Source organism: Quercus robur, chromosome 3 (genome assembly GCF_932294415.1).
Source record: "Quercus robur chromosome 3, dhQueRobu3.1, whole genome shotgun sequence".
NCBI classification, from domain to species: Eukaryota; Viridiplantae; Streptophyta; class Magnoliopsida; order Fagales; family Fagaceae; genus Quercus; species Quercus robur.
The window spans coordinates 67,088,828-67,110,955 of NC_065536.1; the positions used below are offsets into that span (position 1 = coordinate 67,088,828).

The 22,128-nt window shown below is 33.3% G+C and overlaps 1 protein-coding gene and 1 long non-coding RNA gene across 10 annotated transcripts in view; one reads left to right on the forward strand and one right to left on the reverse strand.

Annotated features, from left to right (window-relative positions):
• Window positions 1–20,854, reverse strand: part of LOC126719016 (uncharacterized) — an 88,736-nt gene extending 67,882 nt beyond the window's left edge. The window contains exons 1-8 of one of the 9 annotated variants that reach the window (XM_050421498.1): window positions 20,699–20,818; window positions 19,126–19,193; window positions 18,771–18,853; window positions 17,926–18,074; window positions 17,127–17,250; window positions 16,694–16,924; window positions 16,468–16,592; window positions 15,395–15,580 (exon numbers count right to left, since the gene is read on the reverse strand). In XM_050421498.1, coding sequence (XP_050277455.1) covers window positions 15,395–15,580; window positions 16,468–16,592; window positions 16,694–16,924; window positions 17,127–17,250; window positions 17,926–18,067 — 808 coding nt within the window. In that variant the 5' untranslated portion in view covers window positions 18,068–18,074; window positions 18,771–18,853; window positions 19,126–19,193; window positions 20,699–20,818. The other 8 variants (XR_007653166.1, XM_050421494.1, XM_050421502.1 and 5 more) reach the window with 8 other exon arrangements.
• Window positions 10,627–12,199, forward strand: LOC126719024 (uncharacterized). The gene is made up of 2 exons (XR_007653168.1): window positions 10,627–11,354; window positions 11,748–12,199. It is a non-coding gene; the product is annotated as an uncharacterized LOC126719024 (long non-coding RNA).
• Window positions 20,855–22,128: the final 1,274 nt, after the last annotated feature.

Sequence of the window (22,128 nt, forward strand, 5' to 3'; positions counted from 1 at the left end):
TAATTTAATTAATTTCAAAATGGGAATGGAGCTTTAGAACATTCTTGTTTTTCTACCTTTCTCTTTATCAGTTGTTCAATATATTTCACTTAGTTATAATAATGCATTTACGAGTGTGTTTAATTTTCTCAAGACGATCAAGTTAATGCCTTGTATTCTACACCATCTATCTGTACTAAGGCAAAAAAATGCAGCAAATGAATTATGGCCAGTAAAAACTGATGATTATTTCCCATAAGCTTTACTATTTTTCCATCTACCTTTAGTTGACCAAGCAAAATTGATTGAAATTTACTGCCATTAATAAGCTTGACCAATGCTTGCTAGAAGGAATGCAGACAGGGAAAATGCTTATAGGACTGACTTTTTCACTAGTTGCCCAGTCTTGAAGCAATATGTCCAAATTCTGAGGGGATATTATTTGGTATGACATCAGTGTCAATCTGCCTTGGTGGTTATGTTGAATCAAAATAGATAGGGATAGCTATTTGCTCCATTCCTCTACACTTGATTTGCTGGATGCAAATGACCTAGCATCCCATGCTGCCATCCTGGAAATTCCTGGTAATTTTTCCTTGGTATTTGGTCACAAAAGTTATCTATTTTATATTCCAAGAACTCTGCAAGGAACACAAAGATGTGTCCTACATAGAGAGAGGATGATGTTTTCCAGTATCAATAAGGTGGAGTTTTCTCACCATTTATTTGGGTTATAAACATAAATGAAGGAATTTTCCTTATGTTAAAAATACGCAGCATGACAACTTGAATATTTGGCTGGAAAGAGATCCGATGGTGCCAACTCTGTTAGCCTGGCGGATGCTTTAGGGATTGCACAGCACCATGATACCATCACTGGCAATGCTAAAAGACATACAACCAATGACCACGCAAAACACGTGGCTTTTGGAGCCTCTGAGGTAGGCAGCTAATCTTCATTTGAATTTGACATTCTGAGTCTTGTTTTATATTCTTTGCACCATTGTTATTGTATGATAAAACTCTGTAAGCTATCCTTTAAAATGCAACAAATTTTCATAGGCAGAAGTTGTTGTAAATGCTGTCCTGTCATGCTTCACTAATAAGAAATCAAGAGATCAATATGGTTCTATTAACCTATTATGGTCTTGTGTAAACTATCCTTGTAAGCTATCCTTGCAAAGTTATCCTGTAAGAGATCAATACAGCTCTATAAGCTATCCTTGGCAAGTTAGCTTCTTATGGTTCTATGAACCTATATGGTCTTGTGTAAACAATGGGGCAAGTAAATGGACTTTTCTTCTTTTCTGTTTTTTTTGTTCTTGTTATTCTTCATTGCTTAGTACCAAAAACAAAATAAAAAAAGCTGAGAGATAGATAAAAATAATAATTAGGTGGGAAGTAGGCATCCCAACTTCTCACTTATTGTGCAATTCCGCCAATCGAATCATTTGCATGAATATTTATATTGTACAACTAAGTCAGCATTTGAAAGCCTCCAAATTGCACATACAAATAGAAGAACTTCAGTTTGGTTTTTTTTTTTTTTTTTGGTGATTCTTATATGCACTAAGATATTATCACTCAAATCATGCAGAATTAATCCGAAGAAGAATTTAATGCAAGTTACATCATGTTAAAGCTCTTGCTGAAACGATGATTTTTGATTTCAGGGTTATTAAAAAACATAAATCACTAGCAGACTTCAGAACATAGACAATTTTCCTTTAATGAAAAACAAATTGATCACTAAAATGATGTTGAACTAGTTAACCAGCCCTGTCGCAAATTTTGTCAACTAAGATGAATGTTCTCCAACATAATGAATCCAAAAACTGTCATAAAGAAATAAGGCTAAAAAAAACCCAAGCAATCAATCTAGCATGTATACCAAGTGAGAAAGCATGGTAGTTGCTTTAAGAATAAAACCAAGTAAAATATGGTGGCAGTTAGAAACACTACAACTTCATGCCATTATCTTCATAGACCTAACATAGAGGCTATCCACAACCTTGCCTGGTATTTATAATGGTTTCCAGTATTGCCATATTGCATTTGTCAAGCATTGTCTGACATGCTCAAATGATGAATTTCTTTTTTTGCAGGCAAAGATTCGTCGAAAGAAAGAGTGTGAAGCTGCTCTACAAAACCTTAGAGGGGAGATTGCTGATATTTCTCAAGAAATTGCTGAGATTAGAGAAATGTTTTGACTTCAGATGCCAATGAGATTTCTCTTTGTTTCCATTTTAAGTAGCAAAATTTAAACATAGTCTTGAATTTTTCCCAACATTTTTTATTAGAAACAAATATCGACATGGTTTTTGAATAATTTTACAGTAGTACACAGAAACCCTTCAATGGCTTTTTGGAGCTAGTATTCTCGACTTATTCCAATGGAATTAGGCTCATCCACTCATTGTAAGCTTTATATGCTAATCTTTGTACCATGTTTTTTTTGTGTGACTTATTTGATCTTTTGTGTCTAACATGAAGGTGACTTAGGTAGACTTAGGTAGGAGTTGGCCTGATGGTATTACAACAAGTTGGAGGGGTCAATGGCATTGCATTTTATGCAACTATATTCATATTAGCCGATAGAAAAATACTTTTTTCTTTTTCTTTTTTGTTCCTTTTTATTTCAACCTACAGTTGACAAAGAATTTGGAAGCTGAATAGAGGAATACTTTGTCTATGATAGGGTTTTCGGTAGTGTCGGGGCCGTGGCAATGGTTGCGGTTCAGGTTCTTGACTCTTTTCATGTAATTCCAACCTTTGGTTCTGCTTAATGCTTTTTAAGTAATTTAGATGCTTTTGTATAGATTCCAATGATAGCATTAGGGGTAATTTTTATGGATAAATCTGGACAACCACTACTTCTATTGGTAAGAAAGTTGAGAAATCTGTACTTTGTAATGGAGTTGAATAAAAATAATTTTGAATCCCATTCACAGGTTTCTGCAGCAGGAACATGCCTAGGCTGCTTTCTTGTGGGATTTTCATTGTTCTTAAAGGTTATTTCTAGAGAAAAATCTATTTCTCTTGAATTCTTTCTTCATTGTTTCAGTTGAATATTACTTGAAAGGATGAAGTTTCAATTGTGCAGGATCTTCAAACATGGACCAAGATCACTCCAATTTTAGCTTTTGTTGGTGTACTGGTATTGCAATCATCCCAAAGACAGTTCTTTCTTCTTTATACTGCATATACCAAAGGAAAAACAGAAAGTGGAAAAAAAAAGTTTCTTTTTGCTTTTATCTCCAACTTTCATATTTTTGTTCATGGTCTTCCTATTACAACTAGTGTGCAAGTCCTATGAAGTTTAATGCTCATTAATGGAAGCCTGTTTACTTCCATTACCTGTGGTTTAGTCAACCCATTAGAAGCAATTCAGAAATACTATTTGCCCCTTTGAAAGAACGAATATTTCCCTCCACGGAATGAATATTTCTGAAGCACTATCAAGTTTGTAGGTTCTTGCATAAATTTGTGCATTTTTATATCTGATTTTAGCTATCCATTACAGCTCCCAATCTATGTTCATGGTGCAATTGCCTTTAACATTTGCATACTGTCTTGAAGGTCATAATTCCATCATCATACACCAGTTTATGTTAACCATTGGTTTGAGCCAAATCCTTAAGAGGTTTCAAGATTGATAAGTTGAATTTTGTTGATTGGTTTAGTTCTGCAATTAGGTGTACACAGGATTTGTTTAGTTCTGCAATCAGGTGTGCTAACCTTTTTTCTTGTGCAATTCTATGACTTAGAGAAGCATATGAAAGATAAAATGGAGATAAAAAAGTCTAAATGTCAACATAAATGCCTCAAGGTGGTTGAATTAATTGGCTTTGTTCAGTTTGTTGGGTGTGGAGTTGATATGGAGATTGCAAAGTACATATTAAGTCATACTGTGTCACTTGAAAAGATAATTATCAATCCCCGTCATCCATTTATAGTGAGTAGTGACAACTGAGGATACTGATGAGCATCTAAAGGCAAGAAGTCGTGCCAGGCAGCACGTTGAACATAGATTACCTCCAGGAACACAATTAGTAGTACTCTAAATATGATCAACAATTTCTTGCTTTAAATTCCAATATTCTTTTGTATGACCTGATTTGCAGTACTCAATATTTGGGTCAATAATGACAATTGGAGCAATGTTAGGTGCAGTGTTGAGTGGAAGAATAGCAGACATCCTATGTCGCAGAGGGGTAAGTTTTGCTAATTCCCTTTACATGTCTCTAGGTATATGTAAAGATTTTTGGTGCATTATGTTCTTCAACTCATCAGTTATTATTCTTCAATTATGTTAGCTAAAGACATCTCTTCTATTAAAAAAAATAGGTACCTGTATATATAGCAGAAATAACCCCCAAAAATCTCCAAGGAGGATTTACTACTGTGCATCAGTTATGGCAAGACCACTAAGAAATTGTACGTTGAGTGAGTATCTTTATGATTCAAGTGCATAACTATTGATTATAGTTCAGTTCATGATTTCTTTTTGGGTCAGCAGTTACATATTTTGTTGGAATTGTTGTCAGCTGGCGCACCTTGGTTTTGATAGGTATCTTTAGTTCACTTTTCCTGTTGTATAAAACTGAATATAATTGCTCTATCAACTGGATTTTAATTAATTTCATTTTCAGGAACTATTCCATGTCTTGCATAGCTTATAGGTTTATTATTATTCCTGAATCTCCAAGATGGCTGGAAAATTCAGTTCAAATGGAATGTATCACCTTGAGTAATGTAAGATTAACTTTTGAAGCATCCAATGGTTTAGAATTATGAAACTAGTTTAAAAACCCCTAATTCTTGAATTAGTTGTGCCTCTCTAACCCATGAGCCAACCTGAACATGTTGGATCATTATTTTGAATCCAAACTGACATGATAATTCTCTGAAACATGGTCACAACTTATTGGGTTGGGTTGCAGTGAAGGATTGTTGAGGTCCTTTGGTTTTGCATATATTTCTTGCACCAAAGAATCCACAAGCAAGCAACTATTCTGCAAATCTGCATTGAGGGGCATCAAACCCTGCTGAGTGTGTCTTGTTTTGTCTTCCAATATCTGGGGTAGACATTTTCCTTACACCTAGGTAGGTTTGTACAGATTGTACTTGAAGAGTATACGGATTGATTACTAAAAATTGGGTGTGTTTGGGATTGAGACATGGGCTATAAAAAAAAAAGATGGAAAAATGTTGGCATTATTGTTCTTTTTTCTCCATTTCTCTTATCTCTTTTTTTCCTCTACTTCTCGAGGTACTTTTCACAGATAGTGTTAATAGAACTCCATAAATTTCCATCCCTTCTTCCTTACAAGCCAAAGTCAAATCCTTCCTCATCTTTGGAAACCCTTAAACTTTACATATTTATTCTATCAAAAAGGCATAAAAAAACTTACCAAACTAAAGCCAATTTTGCATTGTAAAACTTTCTTCTACAAATCTAAACCCTATATTCACAAATCGCTATAAACCTAAACCCACCACAAGCATATGTAGGCAAATTCTGCAATTTCTCTTGCGTCACTATTAAAGAAGTTAATTAGATTACTTGTATCTAGCTTTCCTAAATTCTGGAAAATAGTTTGTAGAATGTAGAAAAGAGAGGAAACACGGTATGCCACTTGCACTTGCATAGAATGTGGTTTGATGGGTCTAGACCTTTTTGCAGCTCGTATAAATTGCTCATTAGAAGGTAAATTCCTTAAATTACTTAATATAAACAAGAAGTGTGTGGTTTAAAATTTGACTATTGAATCCGTTAATAGTTGTTGAATTACAATTTCCATGCTCTTGCTGGACTTGCTTATTCTGTGCTTTAGATGCCCCTCTTAGAATCTTGACCACACCCTGTTTTGTTGGGTTGCATTCAAAAAAGGATCTTCATTCTTTTCTTTTTTGACTTTTAGACTTATGAAATAGGAACTATACATCTTTTTTTTTTTTAATAAAAAATAAAATAAACAAAGAGGGATTTTGATAGTTTTTGCAATTGGTTGACCCCTAAATGGAATTTTTGTAGATTTATCCATAAATTTTCTGAAGTTTCCATGTCTAACACTTTGTGTCCATGAGCTATATCTCAACTGGTATTTTATTTTTTCAAGTTTTAATGATTCCTAGACAATGTCCCTGATTTTTATTTGTCTGAAAAATTAACTCTATTCCTTGTAATTTCAGTTAGCAAGAAAAGTGGAGCCTTTAAGTTGAGTGAATCAATTTGAATACAAGAACACAAAAATCCTAGCATATCTACTTAATGCTATCTTTTAGTTACAAACTTCAATAATCGTCTATTTAAACATGTTATCATATCCATTAGTTTAAAAGAAATAATAGTCCCAAATACTTTTAATGTTCCAGATTCTCTTTATTATTCCCAATTAATCAGCAATCAAATAAACCGTAGAAGAAAGCCTAATTTCAAATGCTTTACTATAGAACTAGTGTTACACAATGTATTTCCTTTTTTGATTTCGTAGATTCTATCTCTGTTTGATTTGTTTGTATTTGTTTCTAGTACATTCTGTTCATCATCATGAACATGACGTACTTTTTTTAATGAAGATATCTATTACCTATCAAAAAAAAACTAGTGTGCAAGAAACCTGGCTTACCTTGCTGGAAAAGGGTTCATACCTGTCTGCATTTCTTCAAGTAGTTGCTCCTTAGTCTCTGGTACTACCTTTGATACAAATAGAACTGTCACTCCTGATATGCTTGATATTTGAGAATATAAACAAGGTCACTGAATAAATAAATAATTAAAAAAAAAAAAAAAGTGGAGTGAAAAGTTTGCATTGGGCAATAAACTGGACTAAAAAATTTGCACTGGACAGTGGAGAGAGAAAGATGCATCACCTGCTGAGCTCCATTCCTTTAAGAAGTTAAAAACATATGACACAATCCAAGAATTAAACTAGTTTACAAAAGACACAAGGTTTCCGCTGAACCCTTCATGTTTATTAGAAATATCTAGAATAGCAAACTATAATTGAATTTGAACCCATGGTTTAGTGGACTAATTTTTGAAGTTCGCATTGAAGTGTTCAGCGTTCTTGTTGTATATAAAGTTATATACAATGTAGGTTGTTATATATTTAAGATTAAAGAGGAGAGATTTCAAAATGCCATTGAAAGTGCTGCTGAGCCTTGGTTTAAAGAGCTCAACTCCTATTTGATTGGTTGAACTCGTTTTGATCAATCGAGATATGGCTCAATAAGTCGAAGGCTGTATAATATGAGAACCTTGTTCTTTGTTCAACTCTTGTCTTGATGAAGAAGGAATACTCAATCGATCATAAAAACTGTTTTTCTGCAGTTTTCTAGATGGGGATTTTCTGGTTTGTCAAACGGCTAATACTCTGTGAATATTATAGTCAATCAAAGTGACTGTTTTTGAAGGGGCATAACCCTTCAGCTATAAATAGTGATCTATATTCATTTTTGTAACTACCTTCTTTTACCATTTTTCATAAAAAATTCACAAGAATTCTCTCGGTAATACTACTTGAAGAATTCTAAGCTTAGTTGTGTTTGGGAACAAATTTGCAGTAATCCTTTAGTATCATTTGAGTGTGGGCAGATATTGTTTAAGATTAGCAAGGTGATTGTGTCTAAGCCTTTTGTTATCTATCTATTTATTTCTATTCCTTCATTGTATTATATACTTTTCCAGAAGTTTTTGTGTGATAACTGACCTCTGACATTATGAGCCTTGTTTTTCCTGCAAGTCCTAGTCCAAATGATCCAAAATATACCTAAAAACATTGGCAAATGTTCAGCATGTGAGATAAAGTGTTCAACGAGAAAAACAGCACAAGATGCTATATTTATTGTCAAATGTCATGAGAAAGCTCCCTTTTTCTAACCATTTAACAAGTTCAATCCTTCCTATCAAAAAAAAAAAAAAAAACAAGTTCAATCCTGGTTCTTGAAATATCCCCTTTTCTGAACATTAATAATGTTTTAAGTAGTTAACAAGCTCTAGGTTTGATTCTGCCATAAAACTTCCTCAACTTTTAAATTTCAGAAGAGGGAGTTTTTTTTTGTCCAGTACAATAGAAAGTGCGTTCATAGTCCATATGTCTATTAGTATTGTGTCATGAACCTCTAATAAAATATCAGAATGGCTTAACATGCCGAATATGTTAATGTGGGAATTGTGAGTATTTACAAAAAAAAAAAATAAAAGAAATAAAGGAGTTGTGGATTCTATTTATGGCAGAATAAGAAAATTGTGGGTGTTAAACTGTTAATTGATTTAATTACTTTCACTTTCTTTATGAAGTGATGTGGTTATCTTGTAGTGGTAAGTGGTACCAAAATAAAGCAACCAAAGCATGTCCCCTCAATAAAATTACGTTACCAGTATATTACCTACAACCACCAATAACAGAAGTGAACTTCTTCCACTATTGAAGGTCCTGATCACAACAAGCTTTACATTTCAGGAAATGACACATAAGGTAAGTAGCAAACAATATCCAAAAGCATGGAGGTTGAACATATTCTAGAATGAACTTGCAATAAGAATGACAAATTGACAACCTTGTGATGAAGCAACTCGTACATGTCCACACTAAACCTGTATTTGTTAGCATTAGATAAAAGTCAGCCTCGTCAAAACACACCGATAAAAAATTACTCTTACATCTCAGTTGATTGTTGAAGGGGTTCTGTCAGCATTTCAAAAGCTACTCTTAAATCTCAGTTGATTCCTGAAAAATATCAGCATTTTCTCCCCTAAAAACGCTAAGGTGCACACACCTTTTCTCTTAAATAATGTATGTTTCCTTTGTTTGTTTAGTTATTTGTGGATTTGATTTTGTGATTGGGTTTCGGGATTGTTAAAACAAGTGGGTTTGTTTGTGGGTTTTGGGTATATGGAAATCTGGGGGCTTTGGTTTAGGTAAATGGGATTTGAGTATAGCTTTGCTCAAGAAGATTTTAGAGATTTGTGTTCGCCAGTTTGTGGGTTTTGGGTATATGGAGAGAGAGAGAGAGAGAGAGAGAGGTAATAGAATACATTGAAAAATTATAAATCACATAAATCTAAAAATAAATAGAATAATTCTTCATAGTTGTTCAAAGGAACCTAAGTGGTGTGTTGGTTATAATACAAGCCTTGGTTCTTAAATTAGATCTGAGGTCTTACTAAAATAAATGCAACTCTTTGACCTAGTTGAAATGGCTCACAATTCAAATGGTTTACATGATGAGCCTAATTTTGTTTGACTTATGCAATTATAATCTGTCAATTACTTTCCATATCACTTCTTATATGTTTTGCTATAAAACTTTAAATGCTTTACGAGGAGTGATATTAGAGATACAACAAATTTTACTACATAAGTCTTACAAGATGAGTCACCAATCACAAATAGTAATTCAAACATTTATTTATAATGTTGTTGAAGTGGAATTAATCACATTGATTGCCACGTCATTTTGTAAGACTTTTGTAATAAAATTGGTAGTAACTTCAGCTCTGCATTTGATTGTATTAACAATTTATTTGTTTGTTTATCAATTTTTCATTACAGCCAAAGCTTGTGGCAGTGTCAAACAAAGTAGCTTTCATAGATCCAAATTCTCCAGTCTATCCACGCCTAGCACAAGGAAAAGTTTGGAATGAAGTAAGTTCAATATCTGTATTGATTTTTATCTCAAAGCTTTTACTTTCTATAATCTGAATGACAGGGTCCTCCATTTGTCTGTGTATGGAACTACAACGCAGCAAAATTTTATTGTTATACCTGTATTTCTTTCTATTGCATAGCTATTCATTTGTTCACAAACTGTTACACTATGTCTTTATATTAATATTTTTTAGTGGGGAGTGGGGCGTGGCTTACAACATCTCAAGGAAATAATGTATGATGTTCACATGATCTTCAGATGACTGTGACATGGACAAGTGGATATGGAATTGATGAAGCTGAGCCTTTTGTAGAATGGGGTCCAAAAGGAGGAGCCCAAGTGAGATCCCCTGCTGGTACACTTACTTTTGATTGGAACACCATGTGTGGTGCGTAATTTCATTTATACCTTTCACTTTTGTCTTTTCAGATAGATCTGTTGGTTTTTTGAAATAGAATAACCTTGGGTAGGCAAACCACTGTAATCTTGGTAATGGAATTCCAGAAACTTGATTTGTACATTGGAGTCTGATACATCACACATTGTCATAAAAAGAAAGAAAGAAAAATTGAAGTAGAAGTAAATTTAATTCCTGCAAGGAAATTTCTGTTATGGATCTCTTGTAATATTACTTCTTCTTTTTTTTTTCATATGTTAAAATCTCCCAGACTCTTCCATATTGGAGATATAGTCTATGCTATGGGTTATATTGCATAGTGGGACCAATTCACTGCACAGATTGAGCCAATTGCATCAACTAAGCCTTACATGATTGGAAGGTTTGTCATAATATGCATAAATAGCTCATTAAGCATGTAGACATCTTTTGATTTTTCATATGTGCATCATTTAATGTCTTTGCAGTGGTAACCATGAGCGTGACTGGCCAGGAACTGGATCCTTCTACCAGAATTCTGGAGGAGTGTGGTGTGTTAGCCGAGAACATGTTTTATGTCCCCGCTGAGAACAGGGCTAATTTCTGGTATGGATGTGATACTCAGATATAAAGAACTTTGTCGCAATTGTTTGCTTTATTTACCTGTCATATTCACTATTAACCATAGGTGCTGCTCATTTAGTTCATACCTTTGACCTCTATGTAGTGTGATAGTATTGTTAGGATCCCAACTGCATGAAATATCTTCCAACACAGCTAGAAATTCTCTAAAACATTCTTTTAATTTTGCCAAAAAAAAAAAAAACATATGCATCTTCACAACTCGAAACCACTCTCCAAAAATTCTGAAATTACTCCCAAATCCATTGTTTTACGTTCACTATTAATGTGGGTTTCTCCAATTTTTGGCTGTAAAGAACTAGCTGCCAAATTGGTTCCACAAAAAAAATTTACTTGTTCAAGAAGGGAGAAGGGGTGGGATTCTTGATGAACACTTTTACTTGTTTCCAGGTACTCTACTGACTATGGCATGTTCTGATTCTGCGTAGCTCACACTAAACTTGATTGGAGAGAGGGATCAGAGCAATACAAGTTCATTGAGAACTGCCTCGCATCAATTGAAAGACAAAGACAACCATGGCTAATCTTTCTTGCACATAGAGTACTAGGTTATTCTTCTGTGGACTTTTATGTGGAAGAAGGATCGTTTTAGGAACCAATGGGAAGGGAGGACCTCGAAAAACTTTGGCAGAAGTACAAGGTTGACATTGCCCTCTATGGCCATGTGCACAATTATGAAAGATCATGCCCGGTCTACGAGGTAAAGTTGTACCATAGTCATTTGTTCCTACATTTTGCACTGCATAGATTCGGTACCACCACAGACATTGCAGTTTCTTAACCAACAATTTAATTGTTAAAAAAATGGTTAAGTAATAAAATCCACTCTTTACTATCAGTTAAAACTTTTTGGATAAGTGGTAGTTTATCTTGGTATTAGATTAGGTGATCTTAAGTTTGAACTATGCCTCCACTTTACCTCCCATTCAAAAGTTAAATATTCCACGTGTTGGATTCACTTTTTGAGGGGTAGTTAAGCCTTATGAGGGACAACATAGAATAGTAGTTAAGCAATTAATTAAATTCACTCTTTTCTATCAACTTAAGCTTTGAGGACTAGTGGTAATTTATATCTTTTTTCTTCTTGCTGCAGAATATCTGCACCAGTCAAGAGAAACACAACTATGTAGGCCCCTTGAAGGGAATGATTCATGTGATTGCTGGAGGAGGAGGAGCAAGCCTTCACGAATTTGCTCCCATCAATACCACGTGGAGTATATATAAAGACTATGATAATAGATTCATCAAACTTACCGCATTTGATCATTCACACCTTTTGTTTGAATAAAGAAGAGCAGGGAGGGAAAAATGTACGACTCTTTCACAATCTCTCGGGATTATAGGGACATCTTGACCTGTATTGTTGATAGTTGTCCAAAATTTACACTAGCACAATAGTTTTTTTTTTTTTTTTTTTTTTTTTTTTTTTTTTTTTTGATATAAGCACAGTAGTATCTTGATACAAATATAAGGGAAATTTTTGTTGATGAGTGCTAAGTGCCATTTTTAAATAAAGATTCATTAATGTTGTGTGTGTTAGCCGTTCCTCATCATGTTCTGCTGCTTTAATATTTATTATTCTGATTAATGAAGTCTAAGAAACTGAGCCTTTTATCTTGAATGAAAGTTGTCATCAATTTCTAATCTATGTCTGTATAATATCTAAAAGCTGAAGTGTAACATTTATTGTTATTACGCTCTTATTTGGTCACATTAGCATAATATTTATGTTCACTCAATCCACTTTAGTATTTCTATCCAGTTTGGTCCAATTTCAATCCACTTTAATATTTCTGTCCACTTCGGTCCAACTTGGTCACTTCAGTCCACTTTAGTCTATTCCAATTGTAAAATCTATTAATAAAAATCTAAATGAGTTAATTTAATTATTTTGTCCAAACCTGTTAGTACATGAAGTCACTTAAACATTTCTTAAATTAATATTAATCAAACAATAAGATCTTTTAAATAATGCATTATATGAATGTTTTCATTTAAATTTGTAATATGAAAAGAACATTTAAATGATACTGTTTACTAACTAAAAAATTTACAAAGTAACATGATTGATTAGTTTCACATTAATAACATAATAAACAAATTCCTAATTTTTTTTTTAGTCATACTTAGTTACTACAAATTTTACTACAAATATGTGTTACAAATCTATATAATATTTAAAAACTAAAGCGTAATATTTATTGTTTTTGCTCTTCGTTTGAGGCATATTAGTGTAACATTTTGGTCCACTTAAGTCTATTTAGTCTATTTTGGTCAACTTCAGTCATATTCGGTCTAATAGGGTCCATTACAATCCACTTAGGTCATTTGGTCCTTTCAAGTTTATTTTGGACTTATTGAGCTTTAAATTGATTCTTAAGTTGCATTTTCAGTTTTGGACTCAAAATTGTTTTTTCTTCTTAATTTTTTGAAATTTTATTTTATTTGGGCCAAATTCTTTAGTTTTAAGCTAAAAAATACAAATAAAATAGGCATTAGAGATATGGACCCTAAAAAAGCAATAAAAATAATAAAGATTCAAAAAGATTACCTTAAAATTCAAGTTTTAATAATATAGACATTATATTTATATTTTGAAAGGAAAAAAAAAAATACTAGGTTGCTCTTGGGGTTGGAGGAAATTTTTGAAAATGAGAAATATTTTTCAAGACCAATGCAAGCATATTGTGGGAGATCGAAGAAAAATTCACTTGGCATGATTTTTGACATCGAGATGGGTCTCTTTTTTCCCAAGTACGTATATAAGATAGTCTATAATGATGCAAATATCAAGTTATCTACTTATATTCATGAAGGTCATTGGCATTGGCCACCAGCCAGGCATGAGTATCTAGAATCCATTTAATCCAGGTTGCGTGAGATGAAGTTTGGGGGTGAGGATACTTTCTCTTGATTACCTTCTAGAACAGGTAAATTGTCCTGTAAAATTACTTGGGAGGAGATTAGAACTAAATGTCCCACAGTAGAGTGGATCCAATTTATTTTGGTCTGTCCAACTGTCCCTTCAATTTCCAGGCATTCTTTTATTATTTGGTTGGCCAATGAGGATTTGGCTTTCAAAAAGGGACAGATTGATACCTAGAGATTATGAAGATTATACTTTATGCATGTTTTGCATAAATTGTATTGAAATCTGAGATCATATCTCTTTTTAGTGTTCATTACAAAAAGAATATGGATGAAAGTACCAAGTTATTTCTTCATTAGTGAACCTTACTGTAAGTTGGATGATATGTTCAATTGGGGAGTAAATTTCTTGAGGAGGAAGTGTTTCAAATCCACTCTATGCAGATTGGTCTGAGCTGCGTCTATCAACAATATATAGCTTCAAAGAAACACCAAGATTTACAATGTCCAGATTAAGTCTGAGGAAGGGATCCACCTCTCTATTCGTTGTACATTAAATCCAAGATGGAATTCTGCTGCAGAGTAAAGAAATATGTCAAGAACAAAGTTCTTTGCATGAGTTAGGGAATATCTCAATCTGTTTTCAAGAATTGAGTTGTAGTTGTGGTGTTTAGGCACTTAATGTAGTGTACTTGCTTTGTACCTTTTTTGCCCCAGCAAGGCTTGGTTGTGTTACTGTTGTAGTTGCAGACTTCTGATTGTTCGCAGAACTGTTTTGAGCCTTGAGTTCTAATAATATCACCCATTCAACTGAACAAAATTCAAGAAAAAAGGTCTCAACAAGGAATATAAAGATTCTTCCAATTGGAGAGGTGCCAAGCCTCACACACCATAGAGTGAAGTGCCTTTCTTTAGCCATATCTATCAATGGATGAACATCATTTGTGCAACCAAGTTATAGCCAACTTCAGAGCGATACGCTGCACTGCAATATGCTATTCTTTTTTTGCTATAACAAAATGCTATTCATAAGCATCATGTGTGACTTTTTTATATACTGATGCCTTGGATGAAATTCGTTCCAAGTGTTTTTTTTTTTTTTTTTTTTTTTTTTTTTGGAATATAATAAGCAACTGATCTTAATCTTAGGAATTTGGCTCAGTCATTTGCAGCAAGCATGCAACATTCACATTGTAATGGCATGGTAAAAGCAAAGTTATAATGAACACTTTGCAGGTGCCCTAATCAGTCCAAGCCTCAAATCATTTGACTATATCATGAAATCTTACAGGCATTTACAGATTTACCATGTTGCTAACAAGTTTCACTAACACCTACAAGTATACATGTGAAGTTCTTTCCATGCCATAAGGACAAATTTCAAAGCCAAACTGGGTAGAGCATTTGGTCATGCTTGAAAGAAGCCCTGCTCGCTCAAATTCCTTCTCAGCATAATACATCCCCAGTTCATATTTCTCTGCTACAGCTGCCATATCTTCCCCCATCAACTGAACTTTATCTTGGATGGTACTGCAGGATTTTCCTCTATGATTGTAGTATTGTATACTATCTCTCAGTTTTGTCTTAAAACTTTCTCAAATCCCGGAGGAATGCCATCTTGGTCCACCGCATTGAAGCACTTCCTATTTGAGCTGTGCAAGTGGGGCTCAAAAGCAATCTCACTTCTACTTTTAACCCCTTGTTTATACCCTAATATTAATTGTTCACTACTAGAAATCAAATACTTCGAAATAGTTGAAGTCTTTCTATCTAACCTATGCAAGTTACTCCCAGAATTAGAAGTGAGTTCATAATGTATCTTGGATGCATATCTTGAAACAACCATATCAACTCTCACCACATTCTCTCCACCTACCATATCAATTTCCATATCAACTGCCTCACTATCATCCATGCTCACGCGGTCATTGTGTGCATGTTCCACAGAAGAAATGACTGGAGGGGGTTCTGCATCTCCCTTGTCAAGAGTATGATTATCTTTTACAGGGCGAAAGACTCCCCAAAACTGGTATTCTGCTTCCAACCTCGCAATAACATCTATAAACACAATTTTTTTTGTCATATTCATCAAGGCAAGGAAAGTAATGTACAAAGAACCATTTGGCTGTAATGTAAATAAACACACAAAACACCAACAACCACCACATCAACCTATAGCCAAAATCTTCAATCTGGAAGTCTGCTGGTGCATCATAAGTTCACATATCAGGATCCTCATGCATGAAGAAGATATACTGTTTATAGTTTAGAAAAACTAAGAATTCATTTTAATATTGAAATTTCAAACTTACAGTGGCACCCTCATATAGAAGACAATGAGCGTTCCATGCCCGATCTCAAGCTTCTTTTCTTTAGAACCTTACTTGATTGGTTCTCTATGTGGAGAAACCATCAGTTTTCTTCTATTTTGGATTTTCTTGATTTTTGTAATGTTCGTTTTTGATTTGTTCTCCCCTGTATACCCCCAGTGTACTTGGGTGTCTTTCTCTTTTTGATATCAATGAATTTTTATTACTTATCAAAAAATAAATAAATAAATTTCTACGCCCACAATATTTAACATCTGATAAGGGACCAACTAGATTTTTTTATTTTTAACTTTTTGGTACCAATATTCAAGTAAAATGAACTTAAAAAATCCACAAGTGCACAATTATGTTAAACCAGGAAAATAAAGTAGTTCATACAGAAAAAACTAATAAGGCAAGGCCCAAGTCAGGGAAGTATAAATAAGGACCAATATATCGGGAGACAATCCTAGATTCCAATGCAAGTTATTTCAGTATCAATAAGGATAATCTCAATCAAAAAAATAATCAGAAAACCTAAAAAGGTTGACCTTGTTATGCTCATCAATCAGAAAAGCTTGAGCTACAGTGAAAAGAAATAGGAAAACTGAATGATGTGGAAAAAAGATAACTCACTCTGCGAGTCCACATGCAGCTGTTTTGATGTAAATATCAGCAACTCCACACCATTCAAGGAGCTTCTCATCAATGAATTTTGGACCTCCATCTGCTCAAACAGGGAGGCAGCGTGCTCTTTGGAACTATAAGTGAATAGAAGATGTATAAAAAACTGCATAACCAGAAGATGCCCTTAAAAGCTGAAGCAGAGATAGCCACACAAAAATAAGATGCCAAGACAAACCTCTCAATATTATCATCAGGGGAAAAGTATAGAGCAATGTCACGAAGATCAGGACAATCATTCTGAAAAAGATCTGCCAAAATTTGGGATTGAGGAAGCAACTCAACACTAAGGACTAGAGGCATTTTTCCTGAAAACTCAGAGGCTCTATGACTGATGGAGGGTGGAAGTTGAGCCTTGAACCCACCAAGAAAGTTTTTAGGTGTAGAATTAGTAACAAAAAATCCTCCCCTGAAGAAAGAAAAATCTTGCATGACTCACAAATCCAATAGAGAAAAAAGAGGAAATGTTTGCCATGTACATCCCAAGAAACAATCTATTAGACAAAATGATGAAAATATGTTACTTCTAAACATTCTTTTTATGATTGAATGAGTTCCAACATCATGAAAGAATAGATTATATACAAAACAAGAAGAGATTGGTTACCGACTTCCAAGTAGCATGTGAAGTAGGGAGATAATCACAGTATAGCTTCAATATAGGTAAAATATTCAGCAACTTGCTTTTTTCAACATCAGAGTTCTTTTGTTCAGCAACAGCTTGGGACTTACCACCTACAAAATACAGAAATAGCAATAACTAAGAGCAATTAGGTTACCAATTGTTATATGGCCTACTACAGTCCCAACTATAAACACAATTTCAATAACACAAAAGCAACAAGCTACAGGTTCAAGTCCATGAATCAGCCCCCGCAAAAGTGGGACTTTGTGCACTAGGTACAACTCTTTTTCTATCTTATGAATGCTCTTTTACGAGAAAACTGAGGCAGAAAGTGTATAATTGAGTTTGTTTTAAAGGCTATTGAATGGATGGGTACTAGGGGATTCACTCACTTTATACAAGCTTATACAAGCTTGCTTGGGCTTCTTTCATTTATCATGTCTGGCTTTAAAGAACTGCAAGAGCTCACAATGGTCTGATTCACAAAGAGGAGAAGATTATGGGTTAATCAAGAACGATGTTAGAGCTAGAATGGGAGTATGCAATGGGTTCAAAAAAATTGAACAATAGGGTACTGTCTAGTTATTTGGATATATGTTTCTTAATTATAGAATCACTATCTAGTAGTTTGGTATTGTGTTCTGCTGTTGTTGCTGCTTGTCATTTGATTGATTCTAATTTTTCATATAAGTATCTTTCTTTTGTTTCTGATCAATTTAAAAATCTTTCTTGATTGTTTAATGAAATTATCTCATTCAAAAAAAGAAAAAAAAAAATACTGAGACCTGCTGTAGTCATTTCAGAGCAATATATTGTCATGGTTCTCATGGTGATGTCCTTCCCACCAGCTTCTGGCAATACCATCCCACTTGACAAACATGATTTACAAATCCAATCTTCTGGAATATCATGGAGAACAACCGGCATGCAATAACTGAAAATGGAGAGATCAGAATGACAATCTTTGCACCATATTTATCAATTGAAAAGCATATAATTAAAGAGTTAAGGCATGAAACAAATCAAAAGAATGAACCATAAACATCCAACCTATTCCATCCAAGTGACCTTACAAAACTTTAAGAGTACTACATAGAATGATCATTACGGTTCAAGAGCTGAAAAGTACAAGAACAAGAGATCCATCCAACTAATTTGAACTTATGGTCTAAACACACTGCAGTTGGGTCCTGAAAGAACCAACATAAAAGCCTATATGGGAAGAAAACACCACCTGAATTAAGTCTCCTTGCTTCCTACAACAAGAGTAGTTGTGTATACTTAAAAAATGGTGGAAATGAAAACTGTGCATTTCATTTTTCATGTACTGATAGTAATTGGAAGTCATTGATGGGGCACTAAATTAGGAAAATAAAGTGAAATTAATTGCATGGATGAACATGCACACGCGTGCACACAAAGGTGTTGGAGGCGAATAAGAAGTGAAAAACATTGAAAGTACTATCATTTTTGTTACCAAAAAAAAAAGGGTTTCTGACTGACATGACAATAAGCATGATTAGTGTTGCATCAATAACTTTTGTTTTGTGTTTAAAAGTTGACACATAGTTTATACAATTTATGAAGTAATAATTGTAATATCCTAACATCACTCATAAAATATTCTCACCCATGTTCATGACTACAGATTCTGGAGCAAGTAGCTAATGCATAGTCAAAACCAGCATCACCACATATGTCACAAATTTCATCCTGCAAGGTGGAAAAGTAGAACATGACATTCCAAATACAAGTACCAAAATATTAATGGAATTTAATTAAGTTCAATCAAAATATTACGGTCAACTTTTGGAATTTATTAATTGAAAATAATTTAGTTCCTTTTTGACCAAAATAGGTCCTGGTTGGGAATTATTGGGATGTCTAAGTGCTTTTCTGACTTTTGGCACATCCAGAAACCACTTTCGAAAGAAACCAAGGTGACAAAAATTTATGGAGGGAAAATGGGGACAGGTGGCACAAACCTATGTGGGGCATTTAAATTTTGGGCCCAAAAGCAGCTAAGGAAAATCTGGGCCACTATAGACTGCCCCTGCAGTCCAAAAGGACAGGCACCAACAGCCGCAATAATTATTAAAAAAAAATTATGATTTACTTGCAAAAGTAATATATTTATATTGTTAAATCAATTATCACAAAATTACTCTACAGAATTTTCATTTATAAACACATTTTACTAGTAGCATTTTCTCCCCTATATAAACACATTTATAAAACACATGCACTATCAGGGATTCGATGTATTACACATTTATACTTCTCTTTCACATAAAGGTATATTCCATCGTGTATAGACCTGATAAGTGGGTTGTGGGGCTCATGCTTATATGAGAGAAGGATGTACACAAAATGCACTTACTAATTTCCCCTTCAAGAAGAGAAAAGTATCTTGTGCACTGTACATATATGCACATTCCTTCTCATAGCATGTGAGTTTTACATGGTTGTAAAGTTCACACAATTTGAAGAATGATTCACATATCTTATGCATGATAGGTTCAAGAATACCACTTTTTGAGCTAATGGGGAAGGTCTTTTTAGTATATCATATAAATTTTTTTCTAATCTTTTTTTTCTCCTCATGGGAAGTGTAATCAAGGTAGATCTAATACTTTTTCCCAATTTGATCTTATCTAGGTTAATTGTTTATATATAAAGAAATATCTAGTTATTTCCACTATCCATTGTGCATAGATAACATATCAACATCTTTTGTTTTCACCCTCTTACTACAAAAAGTTTATAGCCAATCAGAAAAAGGACTATAAACAATTTAAAAGCAAAAAACAAAAACAAAATCTTTCCAAATTAGCAAACCCCATTAGCCTCTAAAGTTATGTAGTAAAATAAAAAATCTCAACATTCTTGAAAAATAAAAAGAAGAAGCCATACCAGTGCTGATAATTTTCCCCCCTTGTTATTCAATAAGTAAGAGAAAGATTTACACCCAAGATGAATTAGACAACACTACTGAGCTACAATACACTCCCATTTTCATTTAACTCAGTAACTCAAACATTCACACTTCACAACAACAGTTAAAAAAAGGAGAGAAGAAAAAAAATCCTAATTTTTCTCAAACAAAATAAATAAACAGGCATCTTATATATATAAAAAATAATTAAAAAAAAAAAGTCTCCTTTAAGGTTAAAGAAGAAGAAGATGTCTTCGTTAAAAATACCAAGAACTCGTAAATAAGGTGACAAGCTTAACATCTAATAAACAATTAATATAAAAGCACAAAAAGTATATCAGACAAAACCTGACATTATTATATTATAGAACATCACTAAAACAAAACCAACCCAGACTCAACCATCAAGATTTCATGGGCACCCATCAAAAAATTCATGATCAAGCAGTTACATTACTTACTGTATATATATAGCATAATAAATGAACACAGAGAGATTCAACAAACATATATTAAAAAAAATATTTTTATATAAAGAAGGTACCAAAGTTTAACTGGCATGGACAAAAAAAAAAAGCAGGAGAGAGAGAGAGAGTATAAACAATGTAGATTAGCGATTTTACCAAGTGGGGTTCCTTCATTGTTGCTGATATTCTGTTCTTTTTGTCGTTCTCGGAGAGAGTGAAAGCTGAGGGGTCTCTTTGTGGCCATGGGTTTTGGGAAGCTGAGAGAGAGAGAGAGAGAGAGAGAGAGAAAGTAGGAGAAAGAGAGAAACGATGAAATAAAATAACTTTATGAACAACGGGTTTTTTTTTTTTTTTTTCCTTCTTAAATTACAAATTTTATTATATTGTTGACTTAAAAATAAATTAAATATTTATTAATTAATTTATTAAATTGTTGAACTGCAATCCAATTATATTCAATGCCACGTTATTAATATGGTATAAAATTTATAATATTTTTATATCTTTTTGACTTTTTGTTTACTAATTATTAATTTACTAAGTGGTTGAACCTCGTCAAATTATATTCAATGCCACATTATTTATATAATAAAATTTATAATATTTTATATATTTTCGACTTCATGTCGTCGTTCTGGGCCTTTAATATTATAGATTTGGATTCGGATTTATACCGGTGCACAGAATGATTAGAATTATATTACGTGCTAATTACACTTCTCCTCCTTAAGATTTGTAGGAATGACACTCCACCTTAAACCAAAAAAAGAAAAACACTTCCCTTCTTTGAAGTTTGAAGAAATTAAGACTCCTCCCTTTTGTTTATATTAATAATGAAATGATCTAAATTTTTATAAGAATCTCTTTAAAAAAAATTAATCATTGTTAGTAAAAAAAAAAAACCGATAAATTTAGAATAAAATGCCAAATTTATCAAGTACTGAAAAACACTTGCAACGGAAAATTTCTTCATAATCCCGAAAAAAATTGCAAAATTTGCAATTAATATTTTAAAATACACTTTAATTAAAAATTTAAAATAATGAATTTTAATGATGAAATAAGATAATTTTGGAAACCTGAACATGATGTTTTACTAATTCCAAATTATCACATCAAATGTTATTGAAAAAATTATGAAATTTGTTTAGGATTTGATTAACAAATGTTAAAGTGTATTAGTTGAGGTTAAGCTTTTTATTCCAATCGATCAACTTATATAGTATGATGGATGTGATACCTATCTTCTCAACCTTGTCACAAGCTCACAGCCATTGTGATGTGAGATCAAAAATGTTCTATCATATCAAAGGTTAAGTAGCTGAATTGGCACCTGTCCATGCACAAAATGGTTGGGAGTCTACGGGAGAAAGGGTTCAAATAGCGAGGTTAGTAGAAAGTTGTAATTATCTCTAAAAAAAATGTTTTATCATTTCCAATACATACATATATATATATATGAAGAAACAGTGAATCAATTGTTCAGTGTGGCATTGTTCATAACTTTTACTTTTTATTTTGAGATAGTTACAATATGTTGTTAACCTCACAATTCGAACATTTTTCCCTTTAGACTCCCAATCACT